The sequence below is a fragment of the Monopterus albus genome, unplaced genomic scaffold (genome assembly GCF_001952655.1).
Source record: "Monopterus albus unplaced genomic scaffold, M_albus_1.0 scaffold125.1, whole genome shotgun sequence".
Lineage (NCBI taxonomy): Eukaryota > Metazoa > Chordata > Actinopteri > Synbranchiformes > Synbranchidae > Monopterus > Monopterus albus.
The window spans coordinates 1,458,139-1,479,417 of record NW_018128005.1 but is presented as its reverse complement, the minus strand read 5'-3'; the positions used below and the strand labels follow the sequence as shown (position 1 = coordinate 1,479,417).

The following is a 21,279-nucleotide window of genomic DNA, read 5'->3' as shown; positions in this document are numbered from 1 at the left end:
AATACTGGATTTGGGTTTTTTTTTGTCTTTAATCCATAATCATCAAAATTGAAACAAATAAAGGCTTGAAATATTTCACTTTGTGTGTAGTGAACTAATATAACATACAAGTTTCACTTTTTGAAACAAATTATTGAAATAAATGGACTTTTCCTCGATATTCTAATTTTTTGGCACATACCTGTAGTCTGGACATCCTTCTCTTCAGTCATGTCGTTCAGCTTTTTCTTGAGGATCCCAAGATATTAGAAGGTGGGATGGGATGTGTGTACCATCCTGCATGTGCCTGCCCCTGGTGTTCTCCTAGGCAGATATGCCTGGAAAGCCGGGGGAGGCTGGGAGGAATCGTTACTATTGGCCAGACCTCAGTAGTTTGCACATTTTAATGTGGAAATACAGCATTTTGTTGTCTGAGCACCTTACAGATGTCTGAGTTTCTCATCCTGTCTCTATGGATGAAACCAAATGCCCTGTTAGGACAACTCATTCGCTGCTTGTATCTACCATCTATAATTAGCCAAAGCTAATAATCATAGGTGAAGGCTGGGAAATAGAGGGTAAACAGAGAGTGTGATGTCAGCTTCCTCTTTTCCATGACAGTGTGATACGGCGTTCGCACTGTGACTTATGCCTCACCACCACTGTTGTTCACACCTTATGCTGAATTCAGTCCAACAGCAGCTGTGTGTGACTTACTGGATCACACCATCTATTTCAGTGGTACATTAAACAACCTGCCCCCAGCAAAATAGCCCCCTGTGTTGTTTTAAGGCAGGCCCAAGTCTCCGCTTACGCCACTTCATGAATAAGTACACAGGCATTTTCAGTAGGGACACAACTCCCAATCCAGGTGTGAAACAGTGGAGCAGCTCTTTAGGAAAACTTTCTGAATGCTAACCATGCAAATGACATATTTTAATACAATGTGTAGGCCTAATAATTTCATGCCCAAGCTCTTTGGCTGGTGCTGTCTGAAAAAACAATAACTTGAAATGTGAGTTCTTCCAAATTTCACATGAACTCTGATTTAAATAAACTCTGAAAGCAGTCAAGTCAAAGTCAAAGTCTTCATATCAGATTTAATCTCAGCTCAAACCGGATTCCAGTGTCCAGGTCTGGTCTGAGTTCCCTGAATCAACCAAAAAATAAATAAAAATCACATGAAATAGGCTTAGCTCAAGGTTTAGTTTCTTCTGGAGCTTTCACCTGCATTCCTCTTTATATGTTGATGCCATAGGGCCACTGGTACAAGCTGAGGAAAAGCAATGAAGGGGCCTTTGTGTTAAGATCTTTTTGTCAAAATACTGTTCCCAAGGTCAAGGCTAAACTTTGATGCTGAGGTTTCACTGTCATTCTCCACAGTTTCTTCAGATTATTGAGCTGTATCCTCATTTGTTACGAGACTGCTGCTCTGGTATTACAGAGTTGTAGAATACACCCACTGCAGTCAGCTTTGATAACATGCAGAAGAACAAGGGCAGACCTGTGGCACCGGCTTCAAATAATGCTGCTCAGTAGAAATCCCACCTGCTGAATTATGCAGTAAAGTGCTTTTTGACATGTGTGATATTTATCTCATTTTTCAGAAAACAGGGTCACATTCCTGTATTGTTATCAGCTGACAAAATCCCATTGATAAATTATCATTTTGAACTTAATAAATCTGGATGTTTGCACGACTCACCCTGTGTCTTCCAGATAAATCCTTGTCATTACCCACACAAAGACGAACACCGTGGGGATTCCTGTGAAGGGTCATGAGAAAAACATAATAATGTAGGTAAACAGAAACTTCTTTGGATTTGAGACAATACCAGGTTTCCCTTTTCAGACATAATTATTTGTATAAAGTATAAATTAATGAGCAGATATAAAATATTGTATACAAATCTTTTAAAATTTATTTATTTATCTATGTTAACACATTTATTTCAAGAACGTTAGATACAATAAGCAGGAATTTTGTTTTATTTGACACCTCATACCATGAACAAGAAAAACTAGTTTAATTGTATTTACATAGTGAATAATACTGAGCAGCTTCAACCTTTTAAACAGAAAATCATGTCAAGAGGTGTTGGAAAAGCATCAAGCTTTGCGGCAGACAGGTATGTAGGAAAATTGTGTTTTTCTTCTTCTGTAGTTTGAGTAAAAGTGTTTAGCAGTAGTAGTGCGTTATTTACTAAAGTGCTAAATTTATGACTTTATTTGTTAAATGTTTTCATCATTTTGTATATATTATTTTCTTAAACATTAAAGAAAGGTTAGGTCAACTCCAGAACAAGCTGAAATGTCAGTAAACAGTTGTCTGTTTGCACATCCAGCAAACAGACAACACTGCGGACTCATTGGAGTCATGTCTGTGGCGTCCAGATGAACATAAGCCTGATATTCCCTCTCTTTTTAGCTCTGGCTTGGTCTGAGAAAACAGTCTGGCTCAGCAGCTCAGAACGTCATGCCTTCACCAGATAGCTGCTAACTTTGTCAGCCTTACCCCAGCCGATGAACATGTAGACAGTAAAGTGTCTGTTCTCAGAGAACACCACAAGCAGAGTGTGGAGGTACAGGCCCTCCACCAGCAGCCAGAAGAAGTTGGCCATGATGAAGTAATGGAAAAACACCAGGCTGGCTTTACATCCTACCTGAAAAACACAAACAATGATCCTGCACAACTGCATCTTAATTATAGTAGTGAAAACCAAAATAATTGGAAAAGGTGAAAAAAGTTTTTAAATTAGATTGTTTAAATTAAAATATCAGGCTATGAATAAGCAGTGTATTAGTTTTTGGCAAAACTTAAAATTAAGATGATGGATTGCTAGTTTTTATCATGGCTGGTTTGGCTCAGCAACCAAACAGGACAGGAACAGACTCCAGTCAGGACCACAGACAAACCCATCGGTGCCAGCCTGGCCTCCATGGAGGACCTGTACACCTCACGGGTCAGAAGGAGGGTGGACCCCTCACACCCTGAACACAAACAGTTTGAGCTCCTCCCCTCTGGACAGTGCTACAGGTCACTGTACGCCAAAACAACCACACACAAGGGCAGTTTCTTCCCCCGGGTCGTCGCTCTAATTAACCCATGACGGTACGACAGGACGACAACCCTCAGTGCAGTACCTGTAAATATACTTTTGTATATCTATCTGAAAGCTCCATCTAAACTGTGTGTATATATACAGTAAGTAGTTTATTTGATTTATTTTGCTAGTGCACATTCCTTTTTCTTGTTTGAACATTCTTTTTCCTTTTCTTGTCTCAATCTTATCTTACTTACTTGTCTACTCGTTGCCTTACAGAAAAACACTGCACATGCACGTTAAGAGCCACTGCACTGGAGTCCAACACACCTGGCCCATAAAGCTGATTCTGATCATGGTGATAACACTGAGTGACAGTAGATGTTTGCAAAAATGTAAACTGAAATCTATAAAGCCTCATCTCTGTAAATCCTAATTTATATTTCTATGCCAGCATGACACTAGAACCATCTCCCCTCTGTGACAGTGGAGCTATGGGTCTTCCTGCGACTCGGCTCAATGAGGACAGAGGTGATGACCTCACCAGTGATGGCTGGCTGGAGCACTGCAAGGTGCGGTTGAAGAGGATGTAGTCTTTCACCAACACAGCCACGGCTCTCAGGATGAAGGAGAAGAAGAGGTTGAGGTGGATGTAATTCCTGGTGCAGTGGAGCTTCCTGCACACATGTTACAGATACACAACATGCAGTGGTGGGCAATTAGCTTGAAAAGACTTTTTACGCTGAGGGTTTTTGTGTATGTGTGGACAGACAGATGGATGGACAGACCCAGTATTATCAGTGCTAATAATTTTGTAATATCTGGTCTCACCGGAACAAACAGAGGATGGCGCTGCCTGTGGTGAGGGCGATCAGAGACAGACTGTGACCCAGAGTGTACAACGTCTGCACGACCACGTAGAAGACCAGCTGCGGAGGCACAGAGGGAAGAGGATAGAGGTTAATGCTGTGGACACTCACGGTCCCTCCAATGATGAATTGTAATCATCTTTTTTGACTCCTCTCTCTTTTCCTGTAGCAACACCATTGCTCAAATTATCCCCTCACATGCCAGGAAAGATCAGCATCTACCAGGCAGACCACAGTGAAACATAAGCACATTCCTTCTCCCAAGAGGATGAATCCTTTTCATTTTGGACGCTTTGAGGTTTCCTCGACAACAACCATCAGGTCAAACTTTACTGTACAATTATCAGCATGTAGTTTATCAGTATGTTTTATATTGCATCTTCTAGAGGCTGTTAGCAGGGATTTACACCTTTACTCTGGATTTAGATTCTGTAAAGCCAACACAGAGAGCAGCACACGAAGACAAACTCATCTGACAGAGAGACTGAACTTAGATTCCAAATGGTCTCCTCAGCATTCGGTATCCAACACGACTGCCACAGTGCTGCCTGGTATAAAACTCTCTGTGACATGTACTGCCATTCTGCCTCCAAACAAATGATTTTATCAGTGTTGATGTCTAAATGAAGTGTAAGCGTGAGAAATGGGAAGACAGAATGACAGAAATGGGGACGAGAGATGAGCAGACAGTTAGTTTAACAAGCACAGTGGCTGATTCAGAATAAGACTTGTGGTGACCCAAACTGAACCACTGCAGTGAAAGAGGAGGGGGGGTGACACGTCTTCTGCTTCCCTGAACTGTTTAGGTGGAGGATGAATCACAGAACTTCACAGAAACTGGACAAAATAAACAAACTCTGGTGGGGTTTCAGATATCCTGTTGATTTGGTCAATATTTGGATTATACGGCTGCTAAACTGATAAGTGCTGTTGCCTCACAGCAAGACGGTTCCAGGTTCCCTCTTCAGGATGAGCGGGATACATAATGGATGGATGGATAAAGATTCCGATAGTTCCCAAATATAGAGCTAGCATAAAGTGAGTGCTGGTCTTACATTCACTGGACACAACTGTGACTCCTTAAGAATGATCATTTGTTTAAATGTTTAAGTTTGCCAAATCAATACAAAAGGTGGTGCTATAATATTATATCCACCACATTTTTCTGCTGCCCCCAAGTGGCCAAAAAAAACACCAGTTGCTGCAGTTTAAAAAATGACTTCCCCTCACAAGTGCCAGATATCAGATAAACATCTGGGTGTGTATTTCTGTAAATGTGGCACATTAACATAAAGTGTGGTCAGTGAGTGACAAAACTAATGACACTTTAGATGACACCTTAGACAGATGGATAAAACCAGCAACGTTCTGTATTCCATGTATGAAAAGGATGTTTGGTTATATGTAAACACAGTTTAAGGCAGGGGAATTGTCAGACAGTCGGAAACTTATTAAGTGTTTTGTTTGAGTTACAGAGATACTGAGGTACACAGCTAAACATGTCCTGCCTGGATACATCCATGCTATTACAGAGGCCTTCTGGAAAACACAACAACCTTTTTAACACCAAATTCTTCCTGTACAAGCGGAGGCTGATGCTGTTTCAGATCTTTTTTTTTTTTCTTTTTTTTTATGAAATGACACAAAAATCAGACAAGCAAGCAAACACATGCACATTGCTCATATTTAAACATGTATCAGCCCTTGGGCATATTGACCTCATAAAAATAAAGCCTTTCACCACTAACCACCACCACTTAATTAACATCCAGCCCCACAGGCTTTGTCAGTTACATGCCACTAATGGCCCATGATATGTGACAGCTCTTCTGCACAGTCAGAAATCATTAGTTTTCAGGTGCTACACAGCTCTGACTTTTACAGCAACAACAGACAGAGAAAACAGGAGGTGACAGACGTTTACTGTACCTTCTCGTGGCTCGTGTCCGCTCCACACACACTGGTGATGTTTGGGAAAACATCTGACCATCCTGCTGACGTGCAGTTCCTGCTAATATTACCTGTGGGAGAAGAAGGGACAGAATGAATTATCTCCACACCTCATCCCCACACCACGTGAGATCACCTTTTCTCATTTGGTGATGTCAAAGATTTTTATTCCGCCTCGGCTTGTGTTTACTGCAAACAGAGCAAGAAGATATTATCTGAGGTTTTACAGGCTGGCATAGCTGCAAACTGAAGAAGAGAAGGGTGACAGTTAAGTTCTTGTATCTGCTTAGCCACGTAGCTCCCCTGTGATACTTCTTCCTCAACCACTTGTCTCTGCTACACCGGAGGGCAGCAGGCGGCGCACACTGGACGCACAACACTGACTGAAGAAGCAGTCTGGGCACAGCAGATGTTTCTAGGAACAAATCTGATAAAAACTGCTTCTTTTCTGGAGAATTAATGTGTATTAAGGTGTCAGTGAGCAGAAAATATTTCTGAGTTAAGTTTAAATCAGGAGTTGAAAATGCTGTGTTGATCTAGAGGAAAAAAAAGACAATTAGTTTAATGTGTGCCAAACATTGCTTATGTTTCTTTGGAAAACAGACTCAGTACTTTAATTCCATTGACAGAAAACAAAACAAAGACATTTAATAACTGGTGTCCAGCTTCAGGCTTATGATGAATGTAGGCTACAGCTTACATAATGAGCCTTTACTGTTTCTGTAAAATGTAGTAACTTTGGGGGTTTGGATCTGTCGCAGCCAGGAAAGCATCAGCATGAGCTTTGGCTCTGAACAGGCCGCTGGCTGTTTGCATAATGTTTAGTCATCAATGTAAATGAGTGCATGGCTTAGAGAGGAAACTGCCATGTGGTCACTAGCTTGACCATTCTGATGGATTCAGGAGGGAATCCACTGAGTGCTCACATAGACAGGAGAAAACTTGGGGAGGTAGAAACAAAAAGGACAGAAAACCTGATCAGTTTAAATACTAATGTAAGTACTGACTCACCTCAGCAGACGGTACAGTGATACAGCCTGCAGATATCCAGAGCTTGGCTTAGTGTTAAGATAAGTAACTATAGCTGTCAAATTGATGTACCATCAAGGGTAAAGTACAAGTATGTTCAATTTTTACTAAAGTACTTCAGTAAATTTACTTCAGTACTTTTTAATCACTGGACATAAATAAACACAGACATGAGTAAATGCAAAATAAAGGTCTACAGAAATCAATAAAAATAGAATAAACAAATTTTAGTTAACAACAGTGATAGATAGCTCACCATTTCTGCCGAATACAGCCCTGAGGACCTCAGGGCAGGAGATGGTGACCATCTCTCCAATCTCAGCTCGCTCCCAGCATGCTATGTTGTCCCAGGCTCCTTTGCATCCCAGCTCTGTCACAGCCACACAACAAACCCACAACAGGCCTCTGTTAAGCAGTGCAGGGGTGTGTGTGGTGTTTAAGGTACCAGTGAGACATGAAATATGATCCACAAAGTTCAGTTTGAGTGATGGACTAAAAGACACTGCACAGTGGTAATACAGTTCTCCCAGCAGGTGTTAAAGTGTGGCAGGTGTTTCAGTCAGTTTATAGTCAGATGTTCAGTCAGTCTGCTGTAAAAACACTTCGTTAGCACAGTTTAACAACAGTTTCTGAAAGCTGGTGCAATGTGTTTTGCTGCCTGTCATGATGACTGAAAACGGGTTTAGGGCATCTCACTCACTAGCTTTTTTTTGTATTGCAAAGCAAATTAGTATGTAGAAGTATTCATTCACATCCTGATGAACTCAGCATGGGAACACAAACAGCTTGTTTAAACCAAATGCACCACAACATCCCTTTAAACCCTTGTAAACTAATTACACTTCACAAACCATTTTGAATTTGTTTTTCCTCTCTTTCCCTAAACTGCACAGGACACTAGAAGATTTAGGCACTAGAACATGGAAGGAGTGGCTTTGACTGAATACTAAACTCCCACCCACCCTCCAAAACAAACTAAACAAACTGCCTCTGAATAAAGCTCATTTAATGGCTGCAAAAGTGCTGACGACAACTCTACAGTCAACAGGGCTTTTTTGTAATGAGTGAACAGAGACAGTGCACTTGGGAAGATGTGCCCCTCCTCTCTAGCTTCCCTGCTAAAGATGCCCAGCCATTGCGGGCATCAGACTGCAGAGGAAAGTAAAACCTATTATTGTCAAGTTGAACAATAAAAAGAAAAAGAAAAAGAAAAAGAAAAAGAGAACAGCCAGAGGAGATCAATGGGAAGCTAAACAAACCAGCACTGTTTATTCGCTTCTTTTGGCCTGTTTCCATTTGGCTCCTGTAATTTTTGAGAGCTACAAAATATAAAAAACTCACATTTTGGGCGGTTTAGTTAAAGTCTGGTGCCAGATCGATGACTTTAGCCTTTGGCATTGAAAAATAAAGCTTGGTTTTGAACACAAAACTATAACAATAAAGTATTACTACTGGAAAACTATCCATATTTTGGATATCTAAAACCATATTTTGACTAGTGGAAACTGCAGTGTGACTATTCAAAATGGCAATTCTAGGTATCTACACTTGTATCCTGACCAGTAAGAGTGACAGTTTCACATTTCGACTAGTCAGTTTTCCTTTTTGGATATCTGAAATGACTTCACTGGTGACACTGCACCATTTATCAGATTGACAGAACTCATATTACAGATATCTACGATGTATTTAAGACTGATCCAAACTATAATTTAAGATATCTACAATTCAATTTTGACTACACCACATTTGATTTAAAGGTATCTGCAATTGCATTTTGGCTAGTAAGAATTCCTCGTTGACTTAATTCCTCAGTTCTGCCTATCCAAAATGCAAATTCCAGAGATCTGTAATTACATTCTGACTAGTCAAAATTCCAATTAATGACATCTTTAATTTAGCGAATTAAAAGATATCCAAATGATATTTTGGATGTCTGAAACTAAGATACTGTATGACTAGTTGAAATTCAGCTGTACTGTAGATATCTGAAACTGGACTTATGACTAGTCAAACTGTATTTGCAGATTTCTTATTTTTCAGTTTTCCAGCATGAGGAAAACCCTCTCTACCCGCTGTGTGGTCTGTCTTTTCACTGTGCACTTTCACAGAAACACATCAGAGGCAACAAAACTGCCTTTAACCAAAGATGCACCAAATGTACAGGAGTATGCACATCTGGAGGGAAACCCTCTTTCTCTGCTTTATGGTTTTTTCATTATTTGTCCACTAGAAAGTGAAGGCTGACTGAGCACAGTGGCCTTTTTCAGCATCACCCTACTTGGACTCCATTCAGATTGTAGCCATCTGGCTTCTTTCATATGAATTGTATTGTGTGACAATACTCCTTCAACCTTCTTCAGCTGCAGACACTGAATGCATCCATGTAAAAATACATGTTATGGAGACATACTGTGTTCAGCTCTGTTTTACATCACAAAGTTTTCAACCCAACACTCCACTGGAGAAGTCAGAGAGGACTCGTGACCTTGATGCTGCAGCAGGAGTCCTACTATTTAGCACTGCACCTAAACAGGATCTGGTGAGGACCTCCTGCACCTCAGACTGCTGCTGGCAACTCTGCTTTATTTCAGCCTAACCTACTTTTACTGTGTGGCTCCATAGACTGTGCTCACTTTGCACTCACCATCTCCATTAGAGAGGTCTGTGTAACGGAGTACTTATGCAAAACAATGTATATAGATAGGGCAAGCAGCGCGAGGCAGCTGCTCCCTGTGTTTACTTTCAGTCAGGCTCAGACATTCATGGCTGTGCGGCGCTGTGTGCGGGCTAAATGTAAACAGCTTTGTATGTAAATGATGTCTGGGAATGTAGGCTCAGACAAAGTCCCGAGAGCCTCATTTGCTCAAGCAAACAAATGAAACAGCTCTGTAGAAGAACTGCTCTGCACAGCACTTTCCCCCCAACACATAGGATTTGAGCCATGTTATTATTTTGCTCTACTTTATGTCATTGAGCTTTAATTAACACAGCACGGTGGGCACAACATCCAGAACTCACAGAGCAAAGTTAGGCTTGTTAGTGCTGAAAAAGCAACTATGTTTGTGTTTTACAAGTTATACTTCTTTTGTTGTGTCTGTACAGAAATGTAAAAGCCGAGTGCAGTGACTGTGCATAGCTTCCTAAAATGCATTGTCACGGTGAGGTTGCCAGGTTTAGCTGAAGCTATGCCAGGACTGTCAGTGCATTTTTCTTTTTCGACACAGGGGAGATACATAGAACAATACAGCAGATTTGTATAAAAAAGGAAAAGAAAGGAAAAAAGAAATACTACAGTGTGTGTGTTTAACATTAGATTTGCCTAAATAATTTCATATTTGAACATGAGATATCTGTTACATCAGTATCGGTTCAGTAAGAAAAAAATTAATTGAGGCAGAACTGTGTGAAAGAACAGGGACCTGCTGGACAGTGTGAATATGTGGACCATGCATCAACCTCCATACATACAGGCATTTTCATTTTCAGTTTTTCCAAGTTCTTTCTTTGCTGCTAAAAAGAAGTATAGTTCCTGGCTGTTCTGTTTGTGAGTGACTGTGACCTTTATGGCTGCCGGCGGCCTCCTCCTCCCTCAGCCTCTTCAGACACTCCACCTGGTTTCTCTCCACCTCCAAAATGAAGTTACAGGTTGGATGTCGGCTGTCAATCTGCAGTGGAAGAAAACAAAAAGTTGATATGTTAAAGCTGCACAAAGCCAGTATTCATGTTATATATGTGTCAGCTGCAGTATAGTTTGGTGACAATCTGTGTGTCATCTTTGAAAATAGCTGTGTCATAAACAGTTGGCCTACTGGATCAACCTGTGCCGCCCCTATCAGTCGACTTGGACATTTTACAATTTCATCCAATGAATTCCTGTCCAAGTGTTTAAAAAGCATATTGAACAAAGTAAAGGTAGCATCTTCCACTCCTCTATGAGGTCTATAGGCAAATTGCATGAGTAAATGTGAGTCTTATACTTTAACGTGCAAGGCTAGGTGGCTTTATTTGTATAGCACATTTCATATGCAGAGCCAATTCAAATGTATAAATAAGCATAACCACAACTGTGGCAGATGAAAAAACTGTCATGACTTTTTTGCACTTTAGGTGTGATGACTGTATTGCAGTTTTAATCAAACAGTAACATTTGGCTGTTTAATATCTTGTGTCCATCACAGAAATGTTGAAAGGGACCACGTATGTCTAATCATGCATTATAAATGCATCAGTCCATTTCATTGTCTGGAGAGAAGTGCAGCTCTCTCCCGAGAAGAACAAAAAGAACAAATATCCATGGTGACAGCTCTCTTCTATCACTGCTGCAGCTGTTTATGCACTGCGCTTCCTAAAGGTCACCTGTCAGTCAAAAGGTGCAGACAGTGCTCATAATGTTTCCTTAGACATTTGCTTGTTAATGTTTCCGCATTGGCGGCTCTTTCTTCTCATGCGAACTACTCGCTTCTCCTTCTACTGGATTCCAGACAGACCAGAAACAGTACGACGCATCACTTCCTTTGCACCGGAACATTTTCCCCTGACAGCTTTTGTTTAGCTCATGGAAATACTTTAACACACTGGATATACATCATTGGTGTGTTACAGCAGCTACTATAAGTGCCATTTATTTACATGTGAATGTGGAGGAAAGTTTATTTTATAGCTAGATGGAAACATGGCCTGGGTCTCTCTTGCTCTGTGTTTTTGTCTCACGCACACAAGTGACTTAATCTTTGTCAGATGTTGCTTTAAGTGGCTTCTCTATCTTCCATTTCACTCCTCTCTCGTCTCTTTTCACTCTGCTTTTGATCCTCGTATGGTCTTTGAAGTCAGAGACACTTCACAGGCCTCGTTCTCACACCTGTGCATGTGCTAACTCTGATGCAGGAGCGACATATTTATCACAGCCCTGGACGGCGGCCCCAGTTCTACTATGCCATGATTGAGACGTTTTGTGTCAGACAAATGCTAACTTTTCAGTCAGAGTTTCCATGTCAGTTTTCAGGTTTGAAGTACACACAAATGACATGAATTGTTGCTTTCTATAGCCTGAGCAACACACACTTTGTGCCATGTTGTAATAAAAACCTATTAAGAGTCTCCCTTCAGCCCATGTCTATGTAAATGCTAATGAATCAGTGTTAATCAGCTAATTTTCCTTATGTGTTTTCCTGCTGTGGCTCTGTTCGATGGTGATGCACACCAGTCGCTGCTGGCTGCCATCTAGTGAGCTTTGGGGAATTTTATTTTGCCCCGAGTTCAAAGTTTACCAGATATTACAGCAGAGGCTGTAATGACTTCCCTGCATTAGGCCTGCGAAGCCTTCAGGAGGCCTTAGAGCAAAAACTAGTAAAATGTAAGATCTGCAGTCATGACAAAAACAAATGAAGTTTGAGAAAGTTTGAGAAGCCGCATGCAGCAGTCACGCAGCAGACTGCTGCATTTTAGCGGTGTCTGAAACACTGGAAATTGCAACTTCCTTCTTGTAAATCTTCAATTAATTGAGCTCCCTGATACCAAACTCACTGCATAGATATTGTCAGATTGTCCTATTAGAAGTCTTGTAATCTCACTCCAAAAACAAGTCAAGGCAAGAGGATCACCAGTGCAAGATGGAGAGCATACATATACACATACTGTATTTCATGTTAAATTTCCCATGCTGACAGTTAATTTTATAGATTGGTTTATTTATTTTTTTTACTTTGTAAGCTGAGTTTTAAAGTGTGTTTGCTGTGAAATGGACTTCATGGCACCACCAGTATCTTGGACTGAAATCTTAAGGATAGCAACTTTAAGGCTTTTGTGTGCTTTCGAGTTTCCTTTATTCAACCAGGTAATATCTGGCTTGCAAGAGAGACCCAGCCAAAACAAAGGAAACTCAATTTGTGTAACAGATCTCACAGCAAAGATTTTATGTGTTCACAGTCTTTTTTTAGTGCTGTTGTGTTTGTGGGCAGCAGAGATCATACAGTCTATTAGATCACACTGATAGTGGGAAATTTGTTTTCCTGTTTGATCACAGCACACACATTGCAGGGGAGTAGCAGAGCACTATGAAGCTCCACTTCTTCCACTGAGCTCTGGTTTATGATATAGATTTACTTGGTTTATATGAAATCTGACACTGTGGAAAGAAAAGCCTTATTTGCCTTCTCAAAAACAATCTTTTCTTACTCAGCAGTGCAGGCTGGGTTTGTTCACCATTCATTGCTTTGCTCAAAGGTTTGCTCTGCTGGGACAGTAGCAGCAGACAGAGGGGAGACTGACCTTCAGACCACAACTGCCTCAAATCTAAATAATATAAATAAAATGAGACTCCACAGAAATAACTGCTGACCTCAGAGTCAGCCCTGAGGCACAAGTGTGCCTCAGTTTCACCATCTGCTTCAGGGTTTCACAGTCTCTCAGTGAATTCATTGCAACGTCATCATCATCTGAGCAGACTCACTGCACTTCCTTCCTTTAACCAAGCTGGTGGTTTAAATATGAATTCTGACATTCTTGAATATGTCTTATTTGGATAGCTGGTAAATAATTCAACATATCTGAACAGCGAAATTCAAAACCACAAACCATGATGTTCATTCTTTATCAAACTGATAAAGCATCTTCTAAATATATTTACTAAACCTGAGCAAGTCACTGTAAAAATGTTACATCACCACTATTTTTAAATTGAGCGTCGTATTTACCAGCACAGCCACAGCACTATTAATTTGAATGCACGTCCACGTATCAGCAGCTGGTGCCTGCACTGTGCACATGTGGACCAAGATGGAGCGTAGAACACAGTGTAAGTTTACTGCAACTGAATTTTAATATTAATGGAAGAAACTGCAGCCAAATCATCTTTGATTTCATTCAGTAACTGAAGAAAGGTTTGACCTGAAAGCCTGTATGAGTTCCTCACATTGTCCTCTGACACTTCATGCTGATGGTAGATATTAGCCACAGCATCAGTGTGCGGTGGTAAAACAGGCACCAAGGGTAGGTATTTGTATACATTTCCATTCTCTACTTCCATAATTTGCATCCCTGAATGGGAACACCATAAAATACATTTTGCATATGTCCGCTGTGTTAGGGTTAGCCCCCCTCACCAGGAGGGTGAGGGAGAACTAGGGGTAGGACTCAAGATAGCCGACCCAGGGCTAGTACACAAAAAACGTTTAATGTAAGACAACACAACAACGTCCCAACATAACAGTGTCCATAATACTGTAATACTCCCCGTTCCTGCACAAGCAGCCAGACGTTCTTGCGGTATCAATGTCCTTTTATTTGCAATCACTTACAGGCTTCGATGCTGTTGTTTTAGCCACAGCACACGCTAACAAGCTCTCTTTTAAAAACTCCCAACATTCAACACACCACAACAATATCAACAACTGCCTGCTCTTCCTCGCTCTCTCCTCCCACACCCCTCACAGCGCCCCCTCTCACATTCTTTCAGGCAATAACATGTAGAACCATATAACAGGATGTAAAACATTAGAACCATATAACTAGAGGCTAGACATCAGAACCATTACAATACATACAAGCGAAGAGGAGTGATGACGACGGAGACCAGGACGAACAGGTGCACACACAAACTAACGGCAGGAAACAGGAGTAGAGGACCAGGGAAGACAGGCGAACAAAACGGATATCCACGGCACAGGGACTGTCAGCCGGGAACGTCTCACACAAAACAGCGGCAAAGACTGATCAAAAATATGTGGTGTGGTGGGGTGTAGTGTGAAGAGCGTAGCGCGTAGGGTGTGTGGAAGAATCAAGCCAAAAAACGTACAGTATCTGTCAGCGTAGCAGTCTAACCACATCTCCGCGTTACTATGTTAATGTTAGTTAATGTGAGTTAGTTATTGTTAGATAACGTTAGTTAATGTTCCGGCGGAGGTTTAAATAAGGAGAAGGTAATCATCGGGATGCACCCCAGCTGTGTGCGTAGACAAACCAGTTACTAATTACTGGAATGCAACACAGCTGAGGTGCAGAGCCCATATGACGGAGAAAACAGAAGAGACAAACGGAGGAGAGGTAGCGGCCGCCGAGCGGCCCTGACACGCTGTCATCCAAAATCATGTTCTTCCATGACTATAAATGCACTCTGGCTGCGTCCGAAACCGCCTACTACCATACTGTATAGTAGGCGAAAAGCAGTAGGCGAGGCGAGTAGTATGTCCGGATTCGTAGTATTCCAAAAACAGTAGGCGAAAAGTACCCGGATGACCTACTGCTTCCGGCTGGATTTTGCAGTGTGCATACGATGGACACTTCACTATCCCATGATGCCCCGGGAGAGGAGTTATCCAACAAAGAAGACGCTGCTATGAAAACGTATGTCACGTGATGTATCAACATGGCGGATGTAGTACGTCCGAATCTCATTCATACTACCAGGCTTCATACTATACAGTACCTACTGTTTTAACGGTCAGTAAGTAGGTACTTCATCTCTTTCAGTACGTACTGTCACAGTATGCGGTTTCGGACACAGCCACACATTTGGCTCAGTCCCACATACACCACGCTACTACCCCAAATACTTACTAGAGGCCAAATGTGGATTAATCCGCTGCTGAAAATAGTCCCTACCAAATGCATAAACTTTGCTAAAGAAATGTAATGATAATTTACAAAAACAATAAACAATGCAATTGTTGTGATGGCTTACGGGCTTAGTGTGACAGACAAAACAAAACAAAACAAAAACCAACTATGCAAACCAAAATCAATCAAGCAAACAAAAAAGTACAATAACATCTACCATTGTAAAATAATAATAATAATAATAATAATGCTTCAGGGTAATAAACAGCTTCAGTCCCATTAGGGGCTGTTGAGCTGATGCTTTTGTCTAGTATGATTTAAACCACAAAGACTCGTTTTAAACCAGAGTATGAAAACTACAAAACACCACAAGAGATTAGTTACATTCTCCTCTGTTGTGCACTGGTTGCACATCACGGAAGTGAGTGTCATTTCATTTTGTTATTGTTCATGCTCAAGGCACAAAAGCAAGTGCTGGTAAGAAACTGAGGAATCAAAGCACTATCCTTAATTATAATAGGATATGTCAGCATTCTGTGGCTTAAATACAGCTACAACAACAAACAACCTTCCAAAATGAGATATCCTTCTTTTGGGAAAAAGAATCACCTCACTGATTGAAAGTATACGTAGTATGAGCTGCTCCTAATGGAAGCAAGTGTGTCATCTCATTGTGTTAATGTTCATTTGCACATTCATGGTATGAATGATAGTAAGCAAGTGCACATGAGGAATCACAGTGCTATGGTTACTCATAATGGGTTATGGCTCAGTGCCTAATGTGGCCTAAATACAACAACAACAACAACAACAAACTTTCCAAAATATTCTCCCTTTGAAAAAAATGAACTAACCCCACTGTCACTAACATCAAATCCTTTCTATTCAGATGGTTTTGTTATTGTGGCTTTACCTTAAAGGTGCATTAACACAGATTATACACACTGTCTGACAAACCCAGTAACAGTGGCACAGGACGTGATGTCTCTCAGCTACACACCCCCCTCCATGACCCTTTGCTGCCTACAGCCCTTCTGTTGTTATTCCAGCTTCTCCACCATGTGTTGTCAAAGTACGGTCTGTAAATCAGCCCCACCTGCCACCTAGCCAAGGTTAGAAGAAAGGTTTTTCCAGCCGCCAGAAGTCATATGAAACAGCAGCTAAAAGTCTGAACCAGCGGCTGCCTGAGAGAGTGGGACAAAGAAAGAGCAACAACCAGGGTTAACATGGCCGTTTGACATGGAGAGGGTTAAAAGCAGCTAGAGGGCTCAGATTTGATCCAGATGCTACCCTGTTGGTTTTGGTAGCATTAGCCACCTAGCATGGTCAGAATTTTACCTTTGTGTTGAATTAATATGAATTTAATTTGGGAGGAACTGGACCTTTGTGTAACATCAGGGCTTTGTGTAATGTAGGCAGTAACCAGAGCATTCTACTTGACTGACACATTTGCTGTTAGTCAGCTAACGCTACCTTCAGACTGCGGGCTGTGTTTTGTAGTTTGGTGCAACCAGGCACCTGTAGTTCTCATCATCAGAATCAGAATTACAATCTGCTTTATTGGCCAGGTGTGTCGGACACACAAGGAATTTGACTCTGGTACATCGGCTCTCAATGTGCATGTACATATCCCCATGCAAGGGGCAAGTAAACAGTAAACCAACATAAGGCTGTGTAATATAACAAAATAAGCAGTATTAACAAGCAACAGATAGTGCAAAGAATGCAAAATAAGCAGTATAAACAGGCAGTAAACAATGCAGACATACAGAGGAATGTTCATCGAAATGTGATAAATAGGAATAAAAATAGAGACCTGTATGAATCAGAATAATCTGTACAATATATACAGTATTTACAGGTATTTCACTGAGGGTTATTGTCCAGTCATATTGTCGTGGGTCAGGTGTTCATGAGAGTAATGGCCTGGGGGAAGAAACTGTCCCTGTTCCTGGTTGTCTTGGTGCACAGTGACTTGTAACGCCATCCAGAGGGGAGTTCAAACAGATTGTATCCATGGTGTGAAGGGTCTGCAGTGATCCTCTCCGCCCTCCTTTTGACCTGTGAGGTGTACAGGTCCACCATGGAGGGCAGGCTTGCACCAGTGACCTTTTCTGCAGTCCTGACTGTCCACTGAAGTCTGTACTTGTCCTGTTTGGTTGCTGAGCCAAACCAGAAAGTGATGGAGGTGCAGAGAACAGACTCAATGATTCCTCTGCAGAACTGTATCAGCAGCTCCTGAGGCAGGTCGAACTTCCTGAGCTGGTGCAGGACGTTCATCCTCTGCTGTGCCTTCTTGGTGATGGTCCTGATGTTGGACGGCCACTTCAGGTCCTGGGAGACAGTGGAGCCCAGGAACTTGAGGGACTTTACTGCTGATACAGTGCTGCCAAGTGTGGTGAGGGGGGGGTAAGGTGGGGGGGCTCTTCCTGAAGTCCACTGTCATCTCCACTGTTTTGAGCATGTTCAACTCCAGGTTGTTGTGACTACACCACAGGACCAGCTGCTCAACCTCCCATTTGTATGCTGACTCGTAACTGTCTCGGATGAGACCAATGATCGTTGTATCATCAGCAAACTTTAGGAGCTTGACAGAGGGGTCCTTTGACAGGTGGGGGCAGGCACAGTGAGCTGGGTCAGTTTGGAGTGGAGGATGTCCCGGATGATGGTGTTGAACACTGAGCTGGAGTCCACAAAGAGGGCCCGTGCATAGGTCCCTGGGGAGTCGAGGTGTTGCAGGATGTAATGCAGTGCCATGTTAACTGCATCATCTACTGACCTGTTTGCCCGGTAGGCAAACTGCAGGGGGTCTAGCAGGGGGTCTACGGTGTCCTTCAGGTGGGCCAACACCCATCTTCCAAAGGACTTCATAACTATAAATGTCAGGGCGACAGGTCTGTAGTTGTTCAGTCCACTGATGAAGGTTTTCTTGGGGACTGGGATGAAGGTGGAGCATTTGAAGCAGGAGGGGACTTTACACAGCTCCAGTGACCTGTTGAAGATAAGTGTGAAGATGGGGGCCAGCTGATCAGTGCACACTTTCAAGCAGGAGGGGGTTACACCATCTGGGCCTGGTGCCTTTCTGATCCTTTGTTTTTTTTAAAGAGGCACATCACAATTTTCACAGATCGTTAGAGGTGAGGGGCTGGAAGGAAGGGTGGTGATTGTTGAGGGAGCAGCTGCTGGATCTGAGGTGGGGAGGGTGAGGAGGAGTGTTGTTTGTCAAACCTGCAGTAGAACACATTCAGGTTGTCTGCTAGTTGACGGTCCATCATAGTAAACGGGATGGGAGGGGGAAAGAGCGTTAAGGAGTTGTTTCTGGTACAAGGCTGTTTTGAGCCTTACTTGACCCCCCAGCAGCTGAAAAATAAAGTTTCACCTTTAAAAAACCTCTGACAGCCCTCATAAAAATGCTGCTATCCTGCCAGTGAAGAAAAAAGTGAGTTGAACCAGATGCTTTCTATTTTTTGTACAGACGACTCAACTAGGAGCACTTCATGTCCACCCAGTCTTTGAAGAGCTCTAGCTGTCAGTAACCTAATGTTGTCTTTGCAGAAAATGGACCAAAGCTGAAAGTTTTTTAGTAATCTACAGTTGACTTGGAGTCAAAATGTTGACAGCGTAGCAGTTAAATTTTGTTATTCACCAGCCCTTCTTTGCTTACTCATCAGAAGCATAATTTCTTGTAACTGAGTTTGAACTCTACTGCGCTGAGCTAGAGCTATAGTATCTATCCTGCAGCCCACATTGAGATGGATGAGTTTAATAGGCCACTGTAGCTGGGAGCTGGTTCACACCTGACTCCCTGCTGTCCTCTGTTGCACTGAGGCTGCAGTAAATATGTACAGGCTGGAGTACAGAGGCAAATTTTGGTTTAACCTCTTCAACTTAATAATCCCTTCATATTTTTTGTCTGTGTGTTAATTCTTTGCTGAGTTGCATATGTTTGCTTATCTGTCTTTTCTGTCTTCTAATGGCAGGATACTATTCTTGTAGGCTACTACGTCAAATGAGCATCTCAGTGTACAGATCCAGAGCTTATTCTTCTTAGTTTTGCTCATTTTGGGGAGAGCCATGTTTCATGTGCATTTAGACCATGAAAACATTTACACCAAACTCTCTTATTTGGATTTTACTATAATAACAAAGTGAGGGAACATTTGAATTGCAGTGTGAAAAGCAGGCAACAGAGACTATAGTCAAACTACAGTTAACAATTCAGTTCGATATCCGTTGCCATCCATCCTTCTGAAGTGCCCTTGAGGTTGGAGAGGAACTGAATCCCCATCAGAACACAAGTGGGCTCAAGAGAAGCAGGACTGATTTAAAAAAAAATCTATGCTTACATGAAAAGGTTTTTGTGTACTTGGGGTAGCAGCATTCATCATTTAGATAATTAAACGCTCATTTGTTTTGGGTGTTGTGGCTGTTCTGACAGCCCAGTCTGTCTTTAGTCAGAAGAGGCTTATGGGAAAAGAGACAAAAAGCACTTCCACTGTTTATCCTGTGAGGTGGGTCAACATGGGAAAAGGGCAGCTTCTGTGTGAGGACCTGGAAAAAATGGCATAACAGCTGGAGGATGGCTCAAAAAGAGCAACCAAACTGAGGTTATTTCCACAAATGATCTTAATCAATGACATGACAAAGGCTAGAGGACAGCTTAGGCTGCCTGCCATGTGTCCGCACAGAAACAACCTGTCACTCAGTAAACGTTTTCAAATGGCTTGTGTTGTCAACCTAACAGTCAGAATCAAAAATCTATTCAGTTTATCAGAACATAAATTATAAAAAGGTTGCAGTTACTCACATTTGAAGAGCTGCTGGTGATTTCTCTACTTAAAAATCCTAATATTTACTGATTATCAGATTAATCAATTATTCATTTGAACTTTATGTGCATTTTAGATTTTTTGGTTCCAGGTAGCTATTCACACAGAAAAGACAGAGATTAATTTAAAGTTAATTTAAGTTCACCTCATACCTCAGTTTGTACTGAAACAATCAGTCCATCAATCAATCATCAAAATTAGTTGGCATTAATGTCTAAGGCATTTTTAAGCAAATGTGGCTTTTATGGAGTCTTGGGTTTTAGACTATTGGTTGAACAAAACAAGACAGAGGTTGCCACTAATCTGTAGATGGTCTGCTAATTGATTAATCACTTTGTTCACAAAATGACAGTGACAATAAGATAACAATAAAACAGCAGACATTCAAATTGACAGCTAAATATTTGGGCATTTTTTCTTAAAAATGATTTCAGTGATCACTTGAAAATCAAAATAGAGTCAATTCACTGTTTTAGCCGCAAACTGGCCTTCTGTAGATTGAAAAAGAATAAAACACTATTGGCTGGTCACCATTTTATGACATTTTATGGACCAAATCATTAAGATAATGAGCAGATTAACTGATAACACAAATAATTATTTGTAGGTCTTTAATTACCATCAATTTGGTCTTATATTTACACCAGTTCAGTAAGAAACTAAACAACATAGCCTCAGAGCTTTGTACCAAAAATATCAAATACATGTTATTGTTATAATTATGACATTAGCAATATGACTGATGTGGCCCCACTGGTAATGACAGCTAGACTTTGTATAATCACCTTACAACTGTGTCATCACTGATCACAGACTGATGCAGATTAAACTTTTTGGCATCAAGGTGCGTAGTGTGAAACAGAGCTTTGTGCAAGAAAACACAATTAATAGCAGTCAGCGTAACTTTGTATGGTTTTCAAATCCACAAATTTTAGCCACTCTTTCACACAACATTACTGTAAAAGCTGTAAGGCACTCACCACGAGCACCCACGCCGAGAAGCACATGGCCACAAAGAGCAAA

The 21,279-nt window shown here is 41.5% G+C and overlaps 1 protein-coding gene across 2 annotated transcripts in view; it reads right to left on the bottom strand.

Moving 5' to 3' along the window:
• vipr2 (vasoactive intestinal peptide receptor 2) overlaps nucleotides 1-21,279 on the bottom strand; it is a 27,140-nt gene extending 5,861 nt beyond the window's left edge. The window contains exons 1-8 of one of the 2 annotated variants that reach the window (XM_020612428.1): nucleotides 21,237-21,279; nucleotides 10,434-10,539; nucleotides 7,128-7,241; nucleotides 5,822-5,913; nucleotides 3,855-3,952; nucleotides 3,568-3,700; nucleotides 2,495-2,642; nucleotides 1,685-1,745 (exon numbers count right to left, since the gene is read on the bottom strand). In XM_020612428.1, coding sequence (XP_020468084.1) covers nucleotides 1,685-1,745; nucleotides 2,495-2,642; nucleotides 3,568-3,700; nucleotides 3,855-3,952; nucleotides 5,822-5,913; nucleotides 7,128-7,241; nucleotides 10,434-10,539; nucleotides 21,237-21,263 — 779 coding nt within the window. In that variant the 5' untranslated portion in view covers nucleotides 21,264-21,279. Of the gene's footprint in view, nucleotides 1-1,684; nucleotides 1,746-2,494; nucleotides 2,643-3,567; nucleotides 3,701-3,854; nucleotides 3,953-5,821; nucleotides 5,914-7,127; nucleotides 7,242-10,433; nucleotides 10,540-14,415; nucleotides 14,563-21,236 lie in introns of those variants that run through there. The other variant, XM_020612429.1, reaches the window with a different exon arrangement.